General features: G+C 37.1%; 1 protein-coding gene across 1 annotated transcript; it reads right to left on the bottom strand.

Annotated features, from left to right (window-relative positions):
• Positions 1-4,119: 4,119 nt before the first annotated feature.
• Positions 4,120-24,963, bottom strand: LOC140243480 (angiotensin-converting enzyme-like). The gene is made up of 13 exons (XM_072323153.1): positions 24,709-24,963; positions 24,054-24,215; positions 18,983-19,076; positions 15,340-15,483; positions 11,603-11,788; positions 9,947-10,044; positions 9,605-9,777; positions 8,195-8,421; positions 6,801-6,951; positions 6,451-6,549; positions 5,948-6,070; positions 5,060-5,226; positions 4,120-4,328 (listed from the first exon to the last, which is right to left on the bottom strand). Exons 1-13 carry the CDS (start codon positions 24,961-24,963, stop codon positions 4,255-4,257), a joined length of 1,953 nt encoding a protein of 650 aa, XP_072179254.1. The 3' UTR covers positions 4,120-4,254.
• Positions 24,964-26,718: the final 1,755 nt, after the last annotated feature.

The raw sequence follows: 26,718 nt of genomic DNA on the forward strand, positions 1-26,718 counted from the left end.
AACCCAAACGAATAGACAAACAAGCAAAACAAATGAAATAATCCAAAGCGTTTACAATTATGCCATGAGAAACATTACATTGATTATGAAGACGTTAAAATGGCATACAATGAACATGTAATATAATAGTTGAAACATTATGAATGAACCAAGGTGCTATGGCTACAGTACACTATGTTCGTCTTGAATCAGTACGTGGATGTTGGATCTCTTTTTTTATGGCTAGAGTTGGATATCAATTCAGTATGTATAGCATGTTAATTATGTTTTACATGTTTATGGCCAACATATGCAATCATGTTACCTGGTATTCTATTTGAATCTTACAGATTGAGATCAAAAGCTCTTATGTATATTTTTTGCCGAGTTGTTTATCTTGGAATGACTGTTTACTTCTGTGAAGATCAGTTCAGCAATGAATGGTCATACGTAATTATTCGCTCATACTTTCGCAATTTAGAATGGCAAGTGCAATTCCACTATGCACGGTCATGGATGACTTTGTATGTTTTATTAAACTCGTGAACTATGTAACTTATAACAGTAAGTAGTTCATCTCTTTTTCAATGTGGAGAACAGTTTCCTTCGTAACCTTTACTTGGGCAAGGTTTTTGTTTTCATCAGGTACTCCCAAGGCCCGAGAACAACTGAAGCAAAGTATTTGTTATACGTTGTATTAACGCGTTCCGTACAAAAGACTTTTGTCATACCCCTTCCCCGTGTTGAGGTCTTGTTCTGAGCATAAATAGCAACGCAAAGCTCGTTTTGATCTACGGTTACTTGATCGTACTGTTATATTCGCGATTTTTCTTTCTTCCTTCCCATTAATTGATCTTGAGGTTTGTTTTTTTCTCTCTCATTGTGGTGTCACCTTCTGAGCTAACCTATACGATCTCCGTGCTCAGCACACCATCAATGTGGTATAATATGCAGATTAACCTATTTAAGTAAATTAACTCAACCGATGGTCTATTTTAATACTTACAATACTAATACATAACCTGTCCTGTATCCCAGAACCTTGAGCAGTTGGTCACATATCACCCTCTGGCCTACAACCTTGCCAGCCGTGTCCGCGAGGTTTCTTCCAACCCAAGGCTATGAAATGTAGCAGCTACACTACAACGCAGGCTGTAGGAGCGACCTCTTGCATAGAGTGTTACCCAGTTACTTCACACCTCAGTCTTGCTTAGTGCAAAATACTTACTATTGTAGTTTATGCTATTATGTTATAATTTTTGTACTTATGATACTGTTGGCAGTATGAATATTATTATGATGATGATTATGATCATTATTGGTGTTAACATGATCATTACTACATTGTAACTGTTGTCATCCTTCCCGTTATAAATAGGGATTTGATTTTGAATTGATTTGATTTGATTTGGTTTTTTCTCTGTATGGCATTTTTTTACGAATACATCAATTCTCTGTAATTTCATGAGCGTTGTACAAAAACGGCACTGCACAGTAACAATGACTGTTTTCATATATCTGTAATATAATCACATGCGTTACATCTTGATTTCCGTACTTTAATAGGGGGGGGGGGCACCAACTTACCAGCAATCTTGATTTGTATTGTTTCATTTCATTTCATTTCCAAAAGAAGTATTGATATGATATTTGCTCATACATACGAAATCAATGCAGCTTTTTTTCTTTTTACAATAAAAAGAACATGGTTTAAGGGAATGCAATCATGAAAGGCAAACTATAACTGAATTATATCAAGAAAAAGTTGTCAGAAATGGAGGGAATTGCTGAAAAGCCTGGCTTGTACAATGCCGTCCCATCTATTGTCATAGAAGACACAGCATTTTTTTTTTTTTTTGCATTTCACAGTATTTTCCTCAATTACATTCAATTACAATGTTGTATTGATTTTGTGTAATTATGTGTATTTGAATGTCTTACTGCAAGTACATTTTTGTTGTTAGAAATAAAATAAATGAAAAGAAATGACACTAGTAGAAGGAGTAGCAATATCGTAATTCTGAATTCTAATGTGCAGTTGCCTCGGCAAGAACAAGAAAGCTTCTGAGAATACGGAAGCAGTTCATTGACATTTTTTTATATTGTTTGGTTGTGCAAGAAAGTAGACAGTAGGGAAAAGTGGGGAAATATACCCTTTGCCTCTATACTCGCCTGCACTATACCTAAAATTGCACCATTGCCCAATTCCTTTTTTCAATGAAAGCGTTTTTCAAATGAAAACACGAAGTGAAAGGTGAACCTGATGTTGTAGTAGGGTTTCTATATCTGTCTCTGAATAATTTACCTTTTCTACTTTTGCAATTTTGAGTGTCAAGCAGGAAGTGATGTACGTATGAATTCGTATGTATTTAAGCAGGGCCCCGCTATTTCGCAAAGGTCGTTGTGGGGTAACACCAGTTCTTCTTCTTGGGCCAAAACGAAGCCACTGGTGTGTTTTGCCGTGACGTATATTGCGCGGATCACTATAACAATAGCAATGCTCTTTAATACGAGGACTACCGTTTTATATGTATTTGCATAAAAGGTACCATGATTTCAGGCAAAAAAATAAAGGAAAAAAAATCCTAGCGTGAATATCACGCGGTGTGTCTTTGAATCAATATAGAGAGGATAAAGACTGGTAAGATCGTCAATGGTTTGTTTTTGTTCCAAGCTAATTTTCAAATTGGTCATAGTTCCTTGACCAAATTCTGTTTTAATAATTCAAAATGCTGGTTCGTTTAAGAAAGGAGAATTACGTGCCTTTGATAAACCTACGGACAAGTAGCTCACTCAACTTAGAATTACTGCAGATTTCATACATTATACTGCCCATGTACCTAGGTCTGCGTTATCCTGTTTAGGGGTAAAACGAATCTTCGCTCAAAATTTCTTTAATCATTATTTTGAAGAAACCTACGAAATTCTGAAGAAAATCAAATTGTGTCCTGTTATTTCTGACAGGAATATGACGAACCAAACCTACGGATCCGTTTTACCCCATATTTCCGTGCTAAGTGTAAAACGCATATCATTTTATTCATCATGTACATAGTATATTGGTGTGTGGTCGTGATGATAGCATAAACAGGGTAAAGTACAACACTATTTCAATGTACAAAGATGTATGTGACTTCTTAGCAGGCTGTCTATAAAGCAATGCTAGACGGTCGTTGCCTTCGAAATGCACGTATTATGTCAGTTTGACATGCCCTGTGCCGGTAAACATCGGGATATTTTAACTGTTTTCTGTTATTAATTCAAATAATGATAATTTCAGTCCCACAAATCGATACCAATATACAAATATTTTTATTCTTTCAAATTTTTATTTCACAATACACCTCTTACATGTAACACTAATGATTCCATGCACGATTTAAGTGTCAAGAAATAATTATTATCGCCCAAAGAGGTCAAGGAAAGGTTCCTACTTGAAAATTATCAGTCCGTTCACACCGTTATACGACTAAACATTTATCAAAATGTACCTCAACAAATACTATCGATATTCCGTAAGTTACCATCTCATATCTGAACCTGTGAGTGATGACACAGGAAAAGAGACATTTAAGTCATGTCCTACACCAGTGCAACGCCTTGTTTAGGCCTTATCAGGCTATGATTACAAATATCATATTCAAATCATGTCTTAATTCTCTCTTATCTGGTCTATGTTTCAGATGTGCAAAGGGAGATCATCTTCCAGTCATTGTATATATCTTTTTAAATCACGAAATATACTTACGTACACTTAATTCATTCACGCATTCGCACAAATGCAAGTGTAATACACTTGCACTCAGTTGTGAAGCATGGGAATAATGAAATAAAGTGCCTTTCAACTAACCGTATTCATTTGGTGTTCCTTTAAAATGTCTATCCATTTTCCAGTACCCGCTACATGGTAAGTACGCTTTAACTGACGACGTGGGGATAAATACTTTCATTAGTGTGTAGTCACTAAAATTCTAACAAAAACGAAGACTATGACGAGACGGCAAATAAATGTTCTTTGAATCACTGATTGTATTTCGAAAGAGTCGTATTACCGTTGTAGCATTATTCTTTAAAAAAAAGAAAAAAATCTGTAACCTGGCTTACTAGCATAACAAATTGCCTAATACTAAATGTTTCAAAATGAATTTATTATCAGTGGTAGATTCTTGAGCAATGTTGTATATACGTAAAATGTTCCACGGTATTTCAAGACTCTAGTACAAACAGAAGGCTTAAAAAACAACAATAAAATGCCGTTCCAATAAATCAGTTTTCCTAGCGAAGGAAGAATGCAATGAAGGCAAGTAGCAAAAGACCGAGTTGACTTGTGGGGACCAGTCTGCTGGAACCTGTGAAGAAATGAAATATAATGGAAGATAATCATGTTCATTATCATGCCTTAAAATATGGATGGAAGGGGAGTAAAAATATTATATAAATAGAAGAAATGTTGAGATTTTTCGTTGGGCAAAAACACAGTTCCGACAACATCAGCAGTATTATGATAAAAGCGGTTATAGTAAAACAAAACAAAAAAAATTAAAAATAAAGTTTGAATTTGAATTTGAAAAATTCGAATAGAATATTGAAATCTGAGGTAAGTCCTTGTCTGTATACAAAACGTCAAATTTCAAACAGCCATGTTTGCATGTGTTTGGATTTATTTAACGTGATCCGAGGGCCCGTCGGTTGTCCTAGAGTACCTACATGACGTACATGTACATCCACTGTTGACAGCGAACTCGATCCTGAGATCTCCCAATATGGAGAGTCGTACAGTGGTGTTATCCACCGAGCAACATCGGTTCTTCAAACTCTATTCAGTGCACTAGCCCGTTATAATGAACACGGTTAAAGTGAAATTCTCGGTACAACGAGGTAAAAATTCAGATCCCAAAATTACCCTCTATACATCCCTTATATTTCACCTTTCAGCTGTAACGAAATTTCGAAATAACGAAAGAAAACCGCTGGTCCCGAGGACTGCCTTATAACGGCGAGTCGCCTTTACTCAAAGAATTTAATTCAGCTAAGAAACAGAACAGTTGACCAGATACTTGTTTATAGGAAAACGACTCACTGTTCTCCCATCCGACTTTATCTCCGTTCTCCTGGTTCGTCGTCTGTAGCCACTCCATCAATGGCTCGAAATATTCCAAAATGGCGTCTGCGGACATCTCACGTTGACCGGTCAGTGCCTCCATAGCCTCCGGCCAGGGCTGGCTCTTGCCCATCGATAGCATGTTCCTATCGATAGACGTGAGCGAAGAGATTAGTACAACGCATCGCCATGTGACGTACAGTGATAAGATCTTTTGTTGTTAACGAACATTCTAAAAAATGGCAGGGCTAATTCATTACAAGCCTATACAGATAATTCCCTTTAGTTTTAGATGAACGTCGTAAGTATAAAAAGCTCAAGTCCAAACGGTTGAATATACAACATGAAACAACGGATTAACAGTTTTTGTTTTTTGTTTTGTTTTGCTTTGTTTTGCTTTTTGCTAGGTTATACAGGGCCCCTAAGAATAACGGTGTATAAACCACTGAGAGCCACTGGAGCTGCCCTAGGTAAAGCATACTAAATAGACAGGTAATTTATAGATAGATAGATAAATGAATAAATAAATAAATAAATAAATAAGCAAACGGCGTTCGAGGATATTAATTTCTCCGTTAGAATTGATACTAAACTTATTATTCGGCTGTGAGCATGAGTCTCCTGAGACAGCTGACATCATGATGATTCATATCTTGATTTGCTATAAGTTATCGTAGTCCTGGCACAAATAATTATAATATTATATTACTCGACACAATTTGGTAGCCAGTTTGTCACCAGTAGTCTGCTGACACAGCGTATAAAAATGGTAATTTTAAGAAAAATAAAAACAAGACCCGATTAACTTTTATATCATTGAAGTGTCATTAAAATGTCACTTTAAAAAAAGGGTTTCTTTCAACTCACGCAAGTTTGGTTCCGGCTTCCTGAGAGTTATAGAAGTCACACTTATACAGAGGTCCCGTGTGGCCTGCCTCCTCGCACAGTGACTTGTAGAATTGGAACTGGATTACGGTACGGATGTAATATCTGTGGACGGCAGCATTGATTATTCATGGTAGGATGGCTGCTGCCGTTAAAGGCTTATATTCTTATGGCACTTGTTAAACATGTTAGACAAAAATGATAGCAAAATTTGATATAACTTCATTTCAAGATTATGATACCGCAAAAATACCTCATGCTGGACATTGATGAAAGCAGAACAACACTGTGCCCCTTAGCGAAAACGATAAATGTCTCTTAATGTTTTTCTGACAAAAAAAAAATCATGTTCTAAAGGCAACATGCATAATATTATGTGCAAGGAAAGAGAAAGAAAGGGCGAGAAAGGGGGAGGGATGAAATCATGGTCTAAGTGTGATATTAATCATGTCATCTGCCCATCACACGGAAGCTCGTTCACTTACCCAATGAAGGGATAAGAGATTATGATGTGATACATTGCTCCAGGGTCAAAGTCTTCTTCGGTTCTCGTCACCGGGGCCTCAACTCCGATCATGTCTTTCCTGGAAGGTACAAAATCAAACACTGAAATATCTTTCTTTCTTGGGGAGGGGGTGGGGGATTTGGGGGCAAGAAGCAATACCCTCAGAGCTTTGAAGTTATATATATATTTTTTTAATTACCTAAAAAGCTCAATCAACATACTACCAGAGCACTGGAGACTTCATCATTCGAATGTTCATCACATAACAGTCTGTCATTATTTCACGCCAATCACGGGGGGGGGGGGGGGGGGGGCGGTTTTGAATCTTACTTGAGCTGCCACCATCTCTCCATACCGCTGTTGACGTCCACATCCCCGGCAAACACGTCCCATCGCCACTGCTCCAAGGCCAGACTAAAAGGGATGGTTGCTATGGTAGTGAGACTCATCTTTAGCAGGAAATTGATGTCAGTTTCTGTGACTAATGGAACATGAATAGAAAAGGGCAAGAAAAGAGAACAAATGATAGGAAATAAACAAAACAAAAATAAAAATAAAACGCGGAAAATAAACGAAAAATGAATAAATGAAAATAAAAGGGTATAAAGGATAGATGTCTATGAATACATAAGAAGATACAGCTTCATCAATATCCGAAATATTCATCAAAGTTTAGGTTCTCCTTTGTATTTTAGAGGTATACCAGTGACAAACACATAAAACAAATCCATCGACAACAACAATAACAACAACAACAACAACAAAGTGACTGTAGATGTGACATTAATGAGATTAACTACTTTGTTCTTGTTTCTCCATTTGATGAGACAAGTACATTGTATATCAAAAAGGCAAATGTATTATTTGGGCCTTCAAATTAAAGCCACATGATGCATTCTTTTCTTTTTGATTTTGTCAAAACAGTGACACAGCGACAAGGATTCTTAAAACTTTTGGGTGATTCCTCGTTTTTCACGTATATAATGTAAATAACTTCGCGTGAAAAATGGAAGAAAATTAACTAATGAAACAAACACACATAGATAAACAATAATGGTCTTGATAATGTTGCTTGAGTTGCAGAGGTCACATAATTTGCAATCGTCTTTGCATCTAAATGTCATTGGTAATGGATTTTTTCAAGGTTTTGAGCGACCCCCCCCCCCCCACCCAACAAATCATCTGTCTAAGGACCTGTGCGCAAAGTATATGTTCACTATTTGATATGAGGGTTTGATTAATATCCATTTTTAAAATTAGGTATTTTCCAATTCACTTCATTCTCACAAAAATCAAATAAGTAAGTGTTGTTGAAAAACTCTAGAGAATATACGTATTATTATTTCATTAAAGAATAATATGCTCCAATTCACTAGTTTTGTCAATACGCTTTATGGGGAATAGACATGCACCAATGCTCCCTTTCACTAACTATCTGGTTTGTAATTTGATGAAGTACGTTTACTTTTATTACTAAAAAGGGTAAATGACTAAGCCCTATTACACAAAGTTATTTATCTATCGTCGTTCATTATCTGTACGTGTGTCTCATGTTTTTCCGTGATTAGTTAAAATATACCTAGGGTTAAGTGTTCATTTTCAAGCAAAATAACCTCCGTAGCAAGCGTTGTTATGGATTGTGGAAAACACACGCCTCTCCCTACATGCCATGAGTAGTATCCCTGTCTAGCATTTAGAGAAGTATTTGGATTGTCTTGTTTAACCTTCGTCACCGTCATCAGCTCCTTCAAACAACCCAACAGCTTCAAGGTGTTTGGGCGTGGCCACAGACTGGGCCATAACCTCCCCGATGGCCTCATGGAAGGCCCCATTGGCTCCGTCTCGAAAGGCCACAGGCTGGTCCTTGTACTGCATGAAGTACTGGATGTGACCCAACTCGTGGTGTATTGTCAGGAAGTTATCCATGTTCATCTCCGTGCACATCTTGATTCTGGTCCAGCGAAAGATGAGAAGAATTCAGTGAACCAACTGCAAACGAGCAACAAGAGTTTTAGCCATGTACATGCAGAGGTCGTATACGAAACTGCGCTGCAAACATAGTTATGACGATATTATTTTCTATCGACCTATGGTTAAAAGCGTGTATGTATTATGATTATCACGACGTGTGTGAGAACGGATATTCAAAGTCCGTTAAGAGGCAAATCGAATTATCAGCTGGGGTTAAAATTACAGAGATAGTAACAGACGCAGGAGGGGAACATACTCAATGTTTATTTGTTTGAATTGTCTACTTGTAAGGTAGTAATGCCAATGACAATTGAACTACGATGTGATAAAACCAGCGGTAACTATACTTGCTCATGTATAGCATTTATAGATATACAGGTACACCAAAAGATATAAACATACGTCTAAACATCGAGAGCCTATATATTTTGAATTACAGACGTTCCATTCGAAGGTTTTGAAAAGTAACATCGAGGTTCCGAGAGGAAGAGTCAGCAATAACCTTCCCGAGATTGCGTTTGATACTCTCCATGTCTAGTATGATCTTACATACTTGATCGCTGATCATTAATGCAATGATATGGCGTTGTTATGGCAGATCTTACCAATGCCGGCGAACAGACGAACAGAAACAACATTTATGAACAGGGAGTTACTATAAATCTTGTCATCCGCCATGAATGCGCATATGCTGTTAGTCAAAGAATCGATTGTAATTGATTACTGAAGAATGCATGCAAAAAGGCTGCTACACTTTGGCCGACACAGAGACGTGCTAGTCTCAGTTGCAATCTTGTAATGTTCAGGCGTAAACCAAACGCCTACAATCAAAGTTTTCAACATCTACAACTATCACTCACAATTACTGATGATGAAAAGTTTCCAAAGATGAGCTCGATGGTATATATGAAGTAATCAACTGTTGCTTAATTGAAAGAGAAGTAGTAGGGTTAGAAAAAAAAAGTAACACACTTACGCCAAGTTACTAGTTCTAATATTTTGGAATAGATTGACCAAGATGAAATGATCGTAGCATTGCATCATCCGAATTCTTAAATAAACCTGGGTAACTTTCTATCACTGTTATCGAAGCCTGACTGACAGCACCTGGGCTCAAGAAAAAACATACCAAACAACTGACAGCCAATTATGACGTGACCCACCTGAAGTCCCTACGATTATAGAAATCCCAAGCCGAAGCATGACACACCACGTCACGGCCGTCGGTGGGTCTTTCAAACAAAGAGTTCACCCAGAAAGCATCATTGGCCGGAAGCAGACCCATAGAAGTGTAAAACTCATCAGCCATTCGGAACATCCGGGATACATTGTAACCCTAAAATTTCAATCACAGACATTACTTCAAGTTGATGTCGTGCATGCTGAACATGTGTAATATGCGTGACACAATACATCAAGTAAGTGTATTTCGTATCAACAAAGCTAAAAAAGGATAAAACGTAATGTATAAAATTTAATGCTGTTTTCACGGAATTCATAATTACCTGCTCAATCATGGCGTCTGTGACGTCAACGTTTGGTCGATCGGGAAAGGGAACAACGCGGCTGTAAATGTTACCCCAAAAGCGCCCCCACATGTCACCTGGGAAGAAACATCATCTCATTAAGGAAATTAACTTTGTTGTTCCATTATAGGAACTTTTGTCAATACTGTTCTTGGGTAATGAAAGTAATGAATACACATGATCATAAAATGATGAGCACTGTGCAATCTTGAATGACCTGAATATAAACATAAATTCATTTTCGTTACGTTACTATTACCATCGTCACGATCGTCGCTGCTATGGAGCGACGAAACAATGGATCCATTTTATCTATTTTTTGTTGTTGGAAAATCACATTTTTAGATTAATCGTCAGGAATAAGAAAAGTGATACCCTGTCGAAATCTTAGCTGTCTAACCCCTTCAAGGAAGCCACCACACCATGACAAAGGAAAGATGATATACCATTTGTTTGTTTTTTGTTTTTGTTTTTGTTTTGTTTTTTCGGGGAGAGGGGTTGCTCTCCTGAACAAAATTTTGACATCCCAACAGCGCCATGTCTACTTCAACTTCCTTTCGTTCTACCTCTTGACCAAGGTTTATTATAATCATGGATACCTGACGATTCCCATGTGTGTCTGTCCGTTACTCTGTCTTCTTATTGGGCTTCCAGACCTTTTTTTTTTTTTAATCTGACTTTATTCCCGATCTTTTTTCCCCTTTTTGCATCAGTTCATTTTCTTTTGACATTCTGTACCTGAGGGGCCCACATTCTACAAGCATTGCCTTTTTAGTGGGTCCCGCCATTTTTCGATATTTTGTGTAATGTTATATCGTCTATATCACTTCAGTCAATTTTCATTACAACATTATTTGTTACCCCAAGGTTCCACAATTATGTTCTCTTTTCAATTTTACTTTGTTTTGATTATGTAACCTTATTCTCTGTTACCAATGAAAGTGAAATGTTTATGTTCTTTTCGAAAAATGAAATAAAGTTTGAATTGAATTGAATTGAATTGAATTAGTGTGGTGATGATAACGGCAATCTCCTCGTGGAGAACGACTCCATATACAGTAGGCCTATACATTCTAAGTTAAGACCATTAAATTTTTCACTTTTGCAAATGAAATATTGGAGTTTAAATTTTTGGCGGCCATCTCGAATATCTTAGAATCCTTAAAAATGAAAAATTTGGATCATCCAGATTTGGATTCGGATTCAGCACCCTCGAAATACGGTAAGCCTTCATTTTTCTGGTGTAAAATTTTAGTACGCGATTTTAAAGGAAGTATATAGACATTTCAGATTTTGGCGGCCATTTCGGAGGCCATTTTTAATATCTCAAAATCCTTAGGAATGCATGACTTGAATCATCCAGATTCGGACTCGGCATCCTCGAAATCGAATAAAACCATAAAAAAAAAAACATCGGGTGGACGAGAAAACAAGGTTCAGCGTCTGGCACCCAGACTTACTCCATATCTGATGATAAATTTTTATCGAAAGAACAGTGCTAACACCACAGAAGCTATCCTTGGTAAATAGGACCACGTTATTGTTTCCATCATTATCATTACTACAACGTAACATAGGAGACAATCAAAGACCAGATTCTGGAATAGGGTATATTATCGATAGTTTCCCACCTACCAAGCACGTTAGCTGGTAGGTATCCATCAAGTGGTACTTTGTCCCCATAGATGCCGTGCAACTTGCGCCGCACGTACGCGTGGAGCTCCTTGTAAAGTGGCAGGATGGCGTCGTAGAGATCGTACACTTGAGTTTCTAGATCGTCACCGTAGTCTGATCTCCAGGAGTCGCCCAGATCATCATAACCTGTCGTGGATGGAGCATAATAGATCGATCGTACATCTTTGAGAATCTGTTCCCTGAAAGTTAGCATAAGAATTGGATTTTATAGTTTGTAACACTGATTTGATTCAAGCGTGGTCCTACTATAATGCGTCAAATAGTGATTTGATTCACATTGGTGCGGTTGTTTTGGAATTGTTATCTTTAAAAGGGAAATCCAGTCCAAACATAACTTAGTCTGATAAAAAAGTAAAATCTTACAAGTTCAACGGTAAATGTTTGACTGAGATCGGATGAAAATAAGGAAGTTGGACAAGCATGCCCCTGTTAAAACCGTGACTGTGACAATTAGACCCAATGCCCATGGTTCTCTGATGAGGTTAGGGAGGCCAGGAGGCGTCGGCGTCGTGCAGAACGTCGCATGTTGAAGTCCGGCATGCAGACTGACATGGACCTGTATCGTCAAGAATGTGAGCTGTACTACAGTCTGATTACTGATGCAAAGTCCCAGTACCTGAGAAAAGAGATCGCCAATGCTGACTCGAAACGACTATTCAATTTCGTGAAGAAACTGTCCACCCCTTCTGACTCTGCTATTTATCCTGAACACTTATCTGACTCAGAACTGGCGCACAGGTTCAGTATATTCTTCATGAAGAAAATCGATGATATTGTGTCTTCCTTTGTATCTGACGTGAACCATTTGGAGTTATCCGTCCAGGCTCCTGAGAACTCTTTGAACTGCAACCTGAGCGAGTTTAATCCAGTCACTGATGAACAGCTTCGACGTCTCATCATGCTATCTCCACCAAAATCTTGCAGTCTGGACCCTCTTCCAACTTGGCTGCTCAAAGAGTGCCTTGATGAGCTGCTTCCGGTTCTAAAAAACATCATTAACACATCATTGTCATCGGGTATAGTTCCAATACCTTTCAAGACATCTCTTGTTTCCCCTCTGTTGAAGAAACCGAACCTAGATCCCGATGTCCTGAGCAATTACCGACCAATTGCCAATCTGCCATTTGTGAGTAAGCTTCTTGAAAGGATTGTGTCTACACAGTTAATGTCTTATGTTGACAGTAATCATCTGCTTCCTACAAACCAGTCAGCATACCGCAACCTCCACTCAACAGAAACTGCCTTGTTGAAAGTGCTCAACGATCTCCTTCTTGCTGTCGACAAGGGCAATGAGGCTGCTCTTCTTCTTCTTGACTATTCGGCTGCGTTTGACACGCTCGACCACACGTTGCTACTACAACGACTTAGTAATGACTATTCCATCACAGGCACTGCCATCCAATGGATCAAGTCATATCTTCAAGATCGCAGACAGAGGGTGATAATCAATGGCACCTGGTCACGTCCTAGTCCTATCAGCTGCGGAGTTCCGCAAGGATCCGTTGCCGGCCCCCTTCTTTTTCTCCTCTATACAGGTCCACTCACCAGAATCATCAATTGTCATCATGGAGTCAACTACGCTATATATGCTGACGACACTCAAATTTACATAACTATGTCACCTGGCGATAGGATTGCTACTGTTAATTCACTGAGAGAATGTCTCAACGACATCAAAACCTGGTCCACTGCCAACAGACTCCGTCTGAACGAAGACAAGTCTGAACTCATCCATTTCTCTTCACAGTTTAGGAGCACAGTTCCTCTACCAGATCTAACTACTCGGGATGGGATTATTAAGGTCTCTGACTGTGTTAGAGACCTTGGCTTTACTTTGGACAAACACTTAACTCTTAAACACCATATCACAAACATTTGTAAGTCCGCATCATGGGGTATTTTCAAAATAGGGAAGATCAGGCGTCTTCTTGATCAATCATCAGCTGAGCGGCTCGTCCATGCCTTCGTCTCCTCCTATCTGGACTACTGCAACTCCCTCCTTGCCGGCCTCCCTCTTTCTCACATATCCCCTCTCCAACGTATCCAAAATTCAGCCGCTAGATTAGTCTCCCTTAGTAGGAGACATGACCATATATCTCCTGTTCTCCGCTCACTCCATTGGCTTCCAGTACATTCCCTTATTACTTTCAAGATCCTACTTCTGACGTACAAAATCACACGTAATCTTGCACCCATATATCTTCAAAACCTAGTCTCTCTCCGCTCCTCCTCTTCTGCCAGACCCCTCCGTTCATCTTCCTCTCTCCAATTACTTCATGGCCCACGTACAAAAACCCGTTATGGTGACCGAGCCTTCTCTTCCATTGCTCCCACTCTTTGGAATAAACTTCCTCTTTATGTTCAGAATGCCTCATCTGTCGAATCATTTAAAATTCTTCTTAAAACTCACCTGTTTAATCAGCTGTAATATATATATTTTTTTTCTGGAGGCGCACACAGTTATCAATTATTGTACCATTGTATCACATGTATTTTTCTTTTCTTTTCTTTTCTTTCTTCTTCTTTTGTTACTGTTAACGTTAATTTTGTTAATGTTATTGTGTTTTCTAGTCTATTTGTATGAGTAGCAAAGTGCGCTTAGAAACGTCAGTATGAAGCGCCATATAAATGCAATTATTATTATTATTATTATTAAGTTATGACATTTTGAAGTTTTGCCAATCTCTATAAAAATTGCAAATGAGTGAGCTGACCATGTCATAACCTAACTATTTTCCATTCGTCCTGTAGGAAAAATGACGAAAATTCAATGTTTCTGTCATTGAAGTCTGAAACATGATATTATTCCTGGTTGAATTACTTCAGAATAGTGATCAGCAAGACATATCAGGATTTGAGCCTCGGGCATAATTGCGTTTGAATGAAAAACTGGAAATTTCAAAATTTATAAAGAAACTATAATGGCAAATTGTGAGGGTATGACACGCTCACTTTTCCACTTGCATATTCATATTGACCGTTCAAGAACTGTTTCCTGAAAAATTGGCGAATCTTTGATATGTCATAACTTCCTTATTTTTCACCATTTTAATCAAAATTTTACCGTTAAACTCGTAATATTTCACTGTTTCTTATCAGACTAACTTATATTTGGACTGGATTTCCCCTTTAAGAGATGCACTCATAATGTAGGTCTGCAAGAGTAGTGTACAAGTACAGTAATACAGTATACCGGGGAGGAATGCACATTTCGTATAGATTGGTTCTCTTATCACTCTTGAACAGCAGGCAGTGGACAATGGACAATAAACTACGAGAATTACAACCAATACCTTTAATTGCTCTTATTATCTGTATACCTAAGTGCATAAAAGACCTTACATCTTACAAACATAAAACCCTCCCTACGCATTTTATAACTACCTGTATACTGACCTAACATTCTATCTATCTATCTATCTATCTATCTATCTGTCTATCTATCTATCTATCTGTCTATCTATCTATCCATTTATCTATCCATCTGTCTGTCTATATACTTGTTGTACGACTGTTTATTTCAAAGACTTGAAGTAAACATTAGAGAAAGAGGCTGTAATATGACACAATAAAGTTTCCACAGAACAATTATTTATCACGGAAGTCATTATGACTTTATATTCCGACATTGGTAAAACTACCCCCGTTTGTCCCATGGTTTTGATTCTCATATTTACCGTTTGCCTGCGCTCCTTCGTTGGCGATCTCGACATACCTGGCGTAGAGGGGCTTATTAGCCACTCCCACCACGTCACGGAAACCCTTCCAAGCCCAGACCAGCTCGTCCCAGTCTGTGGAGGTGGCCATCACTTCATCCAGTCCTTGTTGTAACAAAAGAAAGCAGACGACAGTTAATGTACGATTAGTAATCACTATAGTTCAATAGTTTAATAGTTCAATAGTTTATTTATTTCCATCATCACAAAGAGAGAAAAGAAAAAGTTGACATAATCCAAAGTGATACATTTTTTTTTTCATTTCTCTTACACTCGTCCGATAAAGGATTTTTTCAATACAATATAAAGTATATTATACACGAATGGTGTCGTAAAAAAGAAACAATGCACTTTGTCATGGCAACAAAAATAATAAATAATCACAATGATGGAAAACAGTGTTCCACTAAAAAAGCCACGCTTGTAAAACGTGGAACACTGGAACAAAACAACAACAGCACCAATTTGTTATACCAAATAGACATATTAATTTAAATTCTTCTATATACTATTGTACATTTTACTAATTGATATAATGATGTTGATACTATGAACAATACTTACTAGGATTTTAGGATGCAATCGTATAAACTATATAACATATCACATTTGTGGCACAGACACTATGGGGCCAGGTGTGCCAGGAAAATTGAATGGAAAAAGATATGCAATCGGCCACAAAAAAACATAACGACGACAACAACAATAACACAATACACAGAAATAACAAAATTTGAGGAAATGCACTCAGACAGATACTGGACAACGAAGAACGAGGAAAAAGTAGCAGGGAAGAATAGAAAAGGAAAAGGAGAGGGATGGAAAAGGTCTGTGGACACACTACAAAATCTCAAGGAAAAGTGAAACATGACGGGTTTTTCCATTGAACAGAATTAAATGGTATATTTAGAAAACAAATATTTTTTGAGTTTATACTTAAATGTAATTAACTTCACAGATTCTTTTAGATCATTATCTAAGCTATTCCAAAATCTGGGTCCGGTATAAACAAATGTATTTTGAGTGTGTACAGTTCTATCTAAGGGAAGATGAAATTCTTTAGATTGTCTAGTGGGATAATTATGTACGTGGCTGTTACGGTGAAATAAAGAATAAAATATTTTGGGTAGATGATTGCAGTTGTAATTAAACATAAATTGACCAAGTTGTAACAAATACAACTCATTTATTTTCAGAATTTTGTGCTTAAGGAAAAGCTTGTCAGTATGTGCTCGGATATGAAGGTTAAAAACGATTCTGAGCGCCATCTTTTGCAGAAGAAATAGTTTATCTAACAATGTCGAATATGTATTCCCCCAAGCAAGAATTCCGTAATTCAAGTACGGCAATACCAAACTTGAATAAAGCGTAATCAAAGCCGAAGAAGGAAGATAATATTTCAATCTATTCATTATGCCTATGTTACGTGCAATTACTTTACAAATATTGTTTATGTGACATTTCCATGATAACTTATTATCAACACAAACACCTAAGAATTTAATAGACGAAACCTCTTCTAGAGGAGTAGTGTCAAATATAACATTACCTGGTAATCTATCTAAAGAATTACTGAAAAACATATACTTTGTCTTCTCAATATTCAGTGACAATTTATTTGCATATATCCATTGTGAGACATTCTTCAATTCATCATTCACTGTACTAATCAAAGTATTAGGGTCAGGGTGGGAATAAAAAAGATTGGAATCATCCGCGAATAATATGAAAGAGAGTTTATCTGAAGATCTATAAAAATCATTAATGTAAACTATAAATAACAGTGGGCCTAACAAACTTCCTTGCGGAACACCACATTCTATTTTCTTCATAGAAGAATCAAAACTGTTGACATGTACATATTGAAATCTGTCAGATAAATAACTCGTAAACCATTGCAAGGCTTTTCCGCGAATACCATAATGGGATAACTTAGAAAGAAGTATATCGTGATTAATCGCATCAAAAGCCTTTGAAAAGTCCAGGAAGATGCCTATTGTATGCGAAAATGTATCAAGTGCATGTGTAATCTTTTCCACAAAGGTAAGTAAAGCGTGGGTGGTGTTGTGATTTTCTCTGAATCCAAATTGAAAATTCGTAAATATATTACTCATATTGAAAAATTTTACAGTTCGGATATATACTATTCTTTCCAAAATTTTAGAAATTGAGGTTAATAACGATATTGGTCTGTAATTATTGACATCATTTTTCTCCCCTTTCTTATATATAGGTATAACTTTGGCAGTCTTCATTTGACTTGGTACAAGCCCAGTACTAAGTGATAAATTAATAATATATACTAAAGGATCTATTATTTGAAGAATTACATTTTTCAACAAATAATTATCGATTCCATCACAACCTGGGCTTTTCCCTTCTTTCAAATTATGAATAATATCAATAACTTCTTCATTATACGTAGGGTCCAAAAATATAGTTTTAGGATTAGGTATATCTAAAAAATCATAAAACACTTTATTAGATGAAGGGATACTTTGTGATAAATTTTTCCCAATCGATGCAAAAAAATCATTAAAAATTTCGGCCACTATAAAAATTAATAATTTCGGCCACTATAAAAAAGACCCGACACCACATCTTCGATTGAATGAATTTTCATAACTCTTCGGGTAAAAATAAACCCCATGCCAGTCACTATAGTGTATGCCTTGTTTAAGTTTTACCTGATTATAGTCATATTCATTATATGTCAATCAAGGACGGAAGAACCTTCTACCTACAAGGAATTGCAATATTCACATGCTCCCCTGTAGTAAGTTATGAACATCGTCCAATAATAAAACAGCATCAACAATGAGAATGTTAGTAACATTGGCAATCAAAGTGTCTGTAGTTAATTCATGGCTTACCATGGCCTTTGACCCCCTCTTCGATCACACTGAATGAAATCTAAATGCAACCACTGGGAAGATGCTACAGGCTTGAGAAGCGCAATTATCAGCTTGTGACCACTCTCATCAATTTTTGTTATTATTTTTTTTTCTTGGCCTGAACTGTCCGTAGTGGGTGGGGACGGGATATATTGAAAGTCTTGAGCAGTAATGCTCATACACAACGAATTCAGATGAATCCCATCGTGAACAAAATGGGGCGGATGCTATAATAAACGAGGATTTTGCGCTGCATTGCGCGTACCGCCCTACTTTGGCAAAAGGAAGCAAGTGACAAAAGTGACATTTCTCGTAAAAGAGCAAATTGTGTCAGTCATTTACACTGTATGATGTCATGGACTATCATGATGTCTTATGAAACATATCTCTTATTAAGATAAGTGTTTCTGCATGGAATTTGGCCTAGAAGAAGAGCTCATTATGCGAATTATGAAAACATCAATAACTCAAATTCGGATGGTATGTCACTTGCTTCCTTTTGCCAAAGTAGGGCAGCGTAGGTCTTTACTTGCATATGTCACGCACTTCTGTACTGTTAAGTAACATTTATTGATAGAAAAACTCTTTTGGTCCGTGCACCTCGTAAGTGACTATATTACAGACAATATTATTGCTCATCATCGGACAAATCTATGATACACAACGGTCACAATGAAATAGAAAGAGGCTAAAGAAGACGGCATTGTTACCAGGGTCGAGGAAGAGGCATTCCGTCTGGTCTTCCGGGCGGCACACTTGTCCTTTACTATATATAGAGTTCATCTCAGCCATGATGTTGTTATACTGAAATAGAAAATAGAAGATAAATGTTTGTTGTCACCTTCAAGTTTTAAAGGGACTGCACAGTACTGGTTGAGGTGAGGATTCAGGTTTTTAACAGTTTTGGTGAGATAATAAGAAACCTCGTATGAAATATGAAAGACCATGAAATTTCAAGAAGGATTCAATGTTTTCATTGCAACTGATTGACAAATTGCATTTCGACGGAAGAATTTCATGAATTTGGATTCAATGTTTATTTGATGAAAATTGGCCTTGAAATGGCTGAGATATCCAGAAAAAGCTATCCTAGTGAAATTGACAGGCACGACTTTTATTAGGATCTCTTTGTTTAACCTCGTTTTTAGATATCTTATTTTTCGATATTTCAAAACCGATTTTTTTATCACATAAACTTTTGATTTCCCTTAGAATAATTGTATGCTCTTTAACATTTCATAGAGTGGTTTCTAAATATCTCGCAAAACGTTACAAGCTGAATCCTCACCTCAACCAGTACTGCACAGTCCCTTTAACCCTTCATTATGCGAGATTCTGAAATAAATGATTTTAATTACTGAGTAGACAATCAGTTAACACGATAAACTTATCAAGCACAATCACGTTAAAAGAAAAGGCAGACATTGGACACTGTTAAAGGTTAAAGTTTATGACTTTGCTCTCTGCAATTTATGATAAAAATGCTCTGTCTTTATTTCTCAATATTTTTCCATTTTGTTGTACTCTTTTTCTGCGATCATTTACATATTATTTTTTTCTTTGCTTGTCATTCTTCATAGTCGTTTCGCTTTATTTTTGTTTCTTTCTTAACTTTCAATTCAATCATAATTCATTTCCAATCAACGAAAATCAAAACAAAGTACAAAGTATACATGTCATAAAATAATATTGTTCAAACATTTGCAAAAGATTCATGTAGTATACGAGATAAATTATATAAGACACATATATATATATATATATAGAATATATACAATAATTAGAAGGAACAATGCATATTATACTTCGTGGGCGTGCGGAAAATAAATTTGATTATGGAAAATAGTGATCCACTAAAAAGCAAAGCTTGTGGGACGTGGATCGCTAGATAAATAATGAGTAAATAATATATTATTCGAGGTTTTTTTTATAGCTATTGTATTTAATATAGATTATTTAAGTCATTTGTAAAGATATACATGTAGTTATTTTGAGATACGCAGGTCGGGAAAAAATAAAAAATAGAAATAGAGTATCAATGCTAACTCTTTCCATTAACACCTTCGTCTTTATTGTAATGTCAATGTTTACACCAAAATATTCCTATTATATATATATATATATATATATATATATATATATATATACAGAGGAGCAGGGCCGGCAAACGGGGGTGGGGGCTTTTTGTGCATAACATATAGGAATATATAGAGTCTTACCACTTTGGTCCCCTCCCCTTTTTGTTTTACTCCGGTTAGGCCCCCCCCCCCCCCATTATATATATATAGAGAGAGAGATATATATATATATATCATATGTACATATACACAAAGGAGCAGGGCCGGCAAACGGGGGAGGGGGGAGCTTTTTGTGCATAACATATAGGAATACATAGAGTCTTACCACTTTGGTCCCCTCCCCTTTTTGTTTTATTCCGGTTAAGCCCCCCCCCCCCCCCCTTTTTTTCCCTTTGCTTGTCAGCTGATTAAACCCGGAAGTGGCACCAGAAATATAAACGTAGCGCAGGCCCTGTATAGGCCTATATATATATATATATATATATATATATATATATATATATATTTATATATATATATATATATATACAGGTATATTCATTTAACCAATCAGCATTGTTCAAAGGGAATCTCATTGCGTTTTTTTTATGTGGGGCAAAAGCCAAAGGTACATGTATCTCTTTCCGTGACTGCTTTAATCACTTTAATAGAAGGTGGCTGGCATGCTTCAGAGCTTGCTGAGAGGTGAGGATCTAATCACACAGATAACCGAGACACTCATACCTGATAAATATAAAGGCAGAACCTACTAGCAAATGCAAACAAATAGCAGCTTAAGGATAGCCGTGATTTGCACAGTACACAATAACACGGACAAACGTGATACGCCTGGTTGCACTTTAGAGTTCATAATGGGCTCGGGAGACGTCACATGCGTGGTATTTGAGTGGAGGTGTTTTGGGGATAGCAAACTGAAGAAGTACCATTCCTCAAAGTTCGCAATCTAAATGTGATTGATAGGTCATCCTCTGCAGAGAACATTGATTTTGACAAATACGCTTAGGTTTCAATTGCGAACAAAAAATGAATACTAATTTCTGCCAGTATTTCAAAAGAGGGCATTAAAAAAGAAAAGAAAGACGTGGCTTGAAGTGCATTTTCTCCATTCATAGGGCCAATCTAATCACGAAGCATACTTATCAAAAACAATAAAAGCAGCAACAACCACAAAATGTTCCAAGTATTTCTAAAAAAAAGAATTCAGCATGCTAGAGTTCATCTGCTGGAGAATAATCTCCAGAGAATAACCGTCAGTCAGCATATCGGCCGCATCATAGTGTTGAGACCTTACTAGTTAACTTATCAAATGATATTTTGAGAGATATGGATGATGGAAAGATTACTGTTCTGTTACTGCTTGATTTATCATCAGCATTTGATACTGTTAATCATACGATTCTGGTAAATACTTTGAAGTCATTAGGTGTTGATGGTAAAGCTCTTGAGTGGTTCAAGTCAACTGAAAGGTTTCAGGTTGTTTGTGTTAATAATGCAAAATCTGATCCTGCTCCATTAGACTGTGGTGCCCCACAAGGATCTGCCGGGAGCCCAAACATTTTCTCGATTTATCTGACTGGTTTGAAAGAGATTTTACATTGTCACTCTTTTAATTATCATTATTATGCTGATGATATCCAGATATATACATCATTTCTACCTACCCAAACCAATGTCGTTGACATCATTCAGAAACTTGAGGCTTGTATCCATGAAGTCAAAAAGTGGATGAGCTCTCATTCATTGAAGTTAAATCAGGAAAAGTCAGAGTTGTTATTACATATTGGCTCCAAAGTTCTACTTGACAAGGTCAGTCTTCCTTCTTTAACGGTTGATAAGGATGTGGTTATTGCTCCATCTAAATCGTGTAGAAATCTTGGAGTATTATTTGATTCTACAATGTCCATGTCTGTTCAGATTTCTGCTGTCTGTAAATCTGTGAGGTATCAGCTACGCAATTTGGGCATTATTCGCAAGTATTTAAGTCGTTCAGCCACAGAAAAAATTGTTCATGCTCTTATATCGTCCCAACATGACTTTGGTAATGCACTCCTATTGTCAGCTACCACAATCTCAACTTTCACGGTTACAAAAATTGCAAAATTCAGCAGCTGGCATTGTTACCCTTACCAGAAGAAATACATTACCCTGTTTTGTCCTCGTTGCATTGGTTACCCGTTGAATCTCGCATTGTATTTAAATTATTACTGTTTGTTTTTCATTGCATAAACGGATCTGCCCCAGAGTACAATGTTAATTTGCTGACATTTTATAATCCTCCCAGATATTTAAGGTCATCCGATTGTAGATTGCTTGTTGTTCCAAAAACGAAGAAATCATGGGGGATCGGTCATTTGCACATGGTTGACCTTACCTGTGGAATCAGTTGCCTCAAGCTATATATCCGTTACATTTCGAATGTTGACTTCTTGAAACTTGCCCTCAAGACTCATTTGTTCGTAACCGTTTTCCATTAGAATTGCATATTATGATTTTTTTTCCATCATTATTGTGTTATTATTCATTTTCATGTGCATGTTTGTGTAATGATTTTTGTATTTCATAACTCACTTTTTCTACTGCGCCTTGAGCACGTTAGTTATGTGGAATTGGCGCATTATAAGTACCCTGTATTGTTATTATTATAATTATTATTATTATTCTTATTATTATTATTATTATTATTATCATTATTATTGTTATTACTGTAGATATCTAATATATGACACTGAATGTGAATGCAAAACGTCTTTATTTGTAATGAATATATCTATCATGTATCTAGTTCTATCAATTTTTCGTATTTTGTTTCATTTACTTCGTTACTTCGAGGCCCACACCTGGAATGATAACAGCAGTAAAAGTCCAACCATCCTTATCAGAAATGCACACACACACACACACACACATACACACACACACACACACATACACACACACGCATGCATACACTCACACGCACACACAAACACAAACAAACAAACAGAAAAGAGTCAGACTTAAATTGATTACTGAAAGAGCTTGAAGCAGATAAGCATGGTCTGCCATTTTCTATGACTATCGTGGTTATAACAGAGAAAGAGAATTGGAGTACATGCCTTTGATTTTAGATAATTATGAATCAGTCAATGATGCATAACCTGATGAGGTTAAAGGCGAATTACCCCCAAATATAATAAATAAACATGTGGATTGAGTGAATGCAGCTATATTAGTAGAACACATCAGTGAAAGTTTGAGGAAAATCGGACAATCAGTTAATAAGTTACGAATTTTTGAAATTTATTGACTAGGCCGCTGGATTAGAAGACTACTACAGATCATGACATCACACATGAACTACGGTATAAAGAAAATTCCACAAAATATCATTTCATGTGAAAAGTACACATTCCGTGGGCTTGTTACTGACATTATGTCAAGGGTAATTTTATTTTTGTTTTCTGATGCTAGAAAAGAAAAAAAATGTTTAATTTTCTTTATATTTTCTTTATTTTTTTATTATGGTAGTACATACGTGATGTCATGATCCGTAGCTAGTCTTCTGATCCAGCGGTCTCATCACCAAAACTTCAAAAATTCACAACTTTTGAACGGATTGGCCGATTTTCTTCAAACTTTCACTGACGTATTCTACTAATAATTGCTCCATTCACTCAATCATGATGTATTTTTGGGTTTCATTCTCATTTAAGAAAATGCTTACTTCTTCAACGGTGTCGTTGTCTAGGGCAGAGACGCCGATGTCTCCTATGAAGCGGAGTTCCCTTTGCATTGTTTCTGGGAACGTCGACAAATCGTCATTAAACTGCTTTGCTGTCATGGCCGATTTCTTGCTGAAGGCGGATGACCGGAGACTAGCTTCCACCTTGCAAAGGCACAATAAGAAAATCTCTTCTCTATAGAACTCGTAGAATAAACATCATAACTCTATAACTCTAGTATCCTCCCAATGAAATTAGTCAGATCTATGCAATCGTAAAGACACGTTAATTTTTGTTGTAGTTGTAGAGGTAGCCGCTATAGACAGGGCTGTTAACAAGGCCTTTCTCTCGGATGAATCATGTTAAATAGTCGGCAGAAGGCCGATATAGACGGTGGTCGCTATAGACAGGTTTGACTGTAGTTTGTATAATTACTTCATGTATGTAATCTCTGCTTATAGATTTTTATGAAAACAAAATGTATTATTGAGTGGTAACAATTGCTGTTGATTTTCAAACTTTTCATTAAGAGGAAATGATGTACGCGAATGTGAATAGAATTGCACATAGTTACATGCTGTAAGCAAAGAGTGCAAAACAGAAAATAGGCAGAGGAGCACAAGTTAAACCAAAAGAAAAAAAACGTAATATAACTACCTGCTTCTGTGCATTTTCCGTGGTTAGGTTCGTATAGTAGACCCAGCTTGCTTCGGCGCTGCTACTGAAGACAACCTCGGCCTCTGTATTGTACTCTGCCAAAAATACCACAGCATCGTCCTGGGCGTCCCGACGTTCGCGTGGCACGCCCTCTCTTTCACGATGTCGAGATTCAACTCCTACTGACATTGAACCACTCACGAATATCGCCAAGACCGCTGCCAACAAAAGCGATCTATATCGCGCCACAGCCATAGTGGTCGTCTCGAAACCTCTTGTTGGTAATCTTCTGTAGGGCAGGCTTGTCTTAAGCGTTTAACTATCTTTTTTTTAAGGACCAAAGACTTCTTTCAAACCTTCTAAGTGTGCATTAACCTAAAATCATAATAGTATTTCATTTCAAGGATATGTAAAATCTGTTCATGATTTCTCGATTTCAAAACACCTAAATAAAAACTGAAACCCCTGAATAAATAAATTGAGTAGCACAAATGCGAAACCTCAACTACGCCAGACACACCAAACGCAGATGATTGTATACCTCCAAACTCGGCTAAGTCATGTCAGCTGATTTGCAGATATTCTTAGCGCTCCTGCATGAGGGCTGATTTCACGGAGCACGCAAACGATTTGCAAAGGACGCGAATGGCAAAATCCAACATTCGTATTTTAGTCTGCAAGAGATTGCCAAACGAACGCGGGGGTTCGGAAGTGTCGTCTATTGTTCGCGGATGTCGTTTTTGCTTCGGAGAGAATTTCCAAAAAAAAGGGAAATTTTTTGCGAACCTTTTCCGCACACTGGGTCGTGATTTGCTCGTGATTTGTTCTCGGAAATGTCTTTAAAGCCTCGTCATATGCGCAAGATCTTCGCAAGACGTGCGTAATGTTCGCAAAATCTTCGTGAAACCCCAAACAGACCCCGAAACTTTGGAGAATATCTCGCGTATGTTTTGCGAAATCCGCGAAGTTCTTCCGATCATTTTAACGATTTTTAACTGTTTTAACTTTGACTGTTCGCGTACCTTTTGAGACATTCTCACGAACGTTTGGCGCATGTTTTGGGGCAAATCCGCAGCTCTACGTTTTCTACAAATCAAAATCGTATCACACATCCACACATCAAACAACTACATAGGTGCCTAGTAACAGAAATTTAAAAAACCAGCAAAGAGAACGAAATAATTGTTGTATATAAAAAAAAATCACAGAATACACTTAAAATGACTCTAAGGTACGCCAAAATATTCAAAACTTAAGATAATGTGTTGGAGAACCTGCATAGAATCAAATGCTTGTGGGGGTAGGTCCTCAGAAGAACTGTCGGCACACACACACACACACACACAACAGGGAAATGAAAGGGAATGAAAGGAAAAATACAGGAACAGAAAAGAATTCAACTGAAGACAGCTATCAACTCTCCTTGGAAAAATTTCTCCCATGATTATCAAAAAAAAAAGAAGCGTTGTTCGCATTTCCGTCGCGTGTTCTTCGTGTACGTAACTGGCTGCACTTTAGCAATAGTACATACGACATTCGCACATACATCGCGAGAACTTCGCACAAATTGCGCAAGAATGATTTTCGGCTTCCTTGTCGGAACACATTCGGAGAAAAACTTTTCCGAATGTTGGAATTTGCCATTCGCGTCTTTCGCAAATCGTTCTCGTGCTCCGTGAAATCAGCCCTTATAGAACGCACCAAGACGTTGTGCTAACGATACGCCCGCTTATTAAAACGATTAAAACTAATGACCTTTGATACCTAATCGCTGTTTTTACAATCGATTTGATTGTTTTTTTTTATCCATATGACCCTCTGAATTACATTGACAGTGATGTTATCAGAGTTTATCAGATTTTTGACGATTGTTTGAGGAGTGATGTAGGAAGTCTTTTACAGATTAGTTTATGTAGAGATAGCTATTTACTAATGGGTGACATCTTGTGTATTTGTGAAAAAAGGGGTGTTCCGTACTGCATGCATGGGATGAAACACTTCGGTGTCATG

The sequence above is a fragment of the Diadema setosum genome, chromosome 20, assembly GCF_964275005.1.
Source record: "Diadema setosum chromosome 20, eeDiaSeto1, whole genome shotgun sequence".
NCBI lineage: Eukaryota > Metazoa > Echinodermata > Echinoidea > Diadematoida > Diadematidae > Diadema > Diadema setosum.

Bases quoted from the DNA above. Each gene is read 5' to 3' on its own strand.
- LOC140243480 (XM_072323153.1), bottom strand. From the start codon at position 24,963: ATGGCTGTGGCGCGATATAGATCGCTTTTGTTGGCAGCGGTCTTGGCG. The intron at 6,550-6,800 runs GTAAGATTCAAA...TGTACCTTCCAG, and splicing joins GAGAGATGGTGGCAGCTCAA to GAAAGACATGATCGGAGTTG. The intron at 6,071-6,450 runs GTAAGTGAACGA...TGCCGTCCACAG, and splicing joins ATCTCTTATCCCTTCATTGG to ATATTACATCCGTACCGTAA.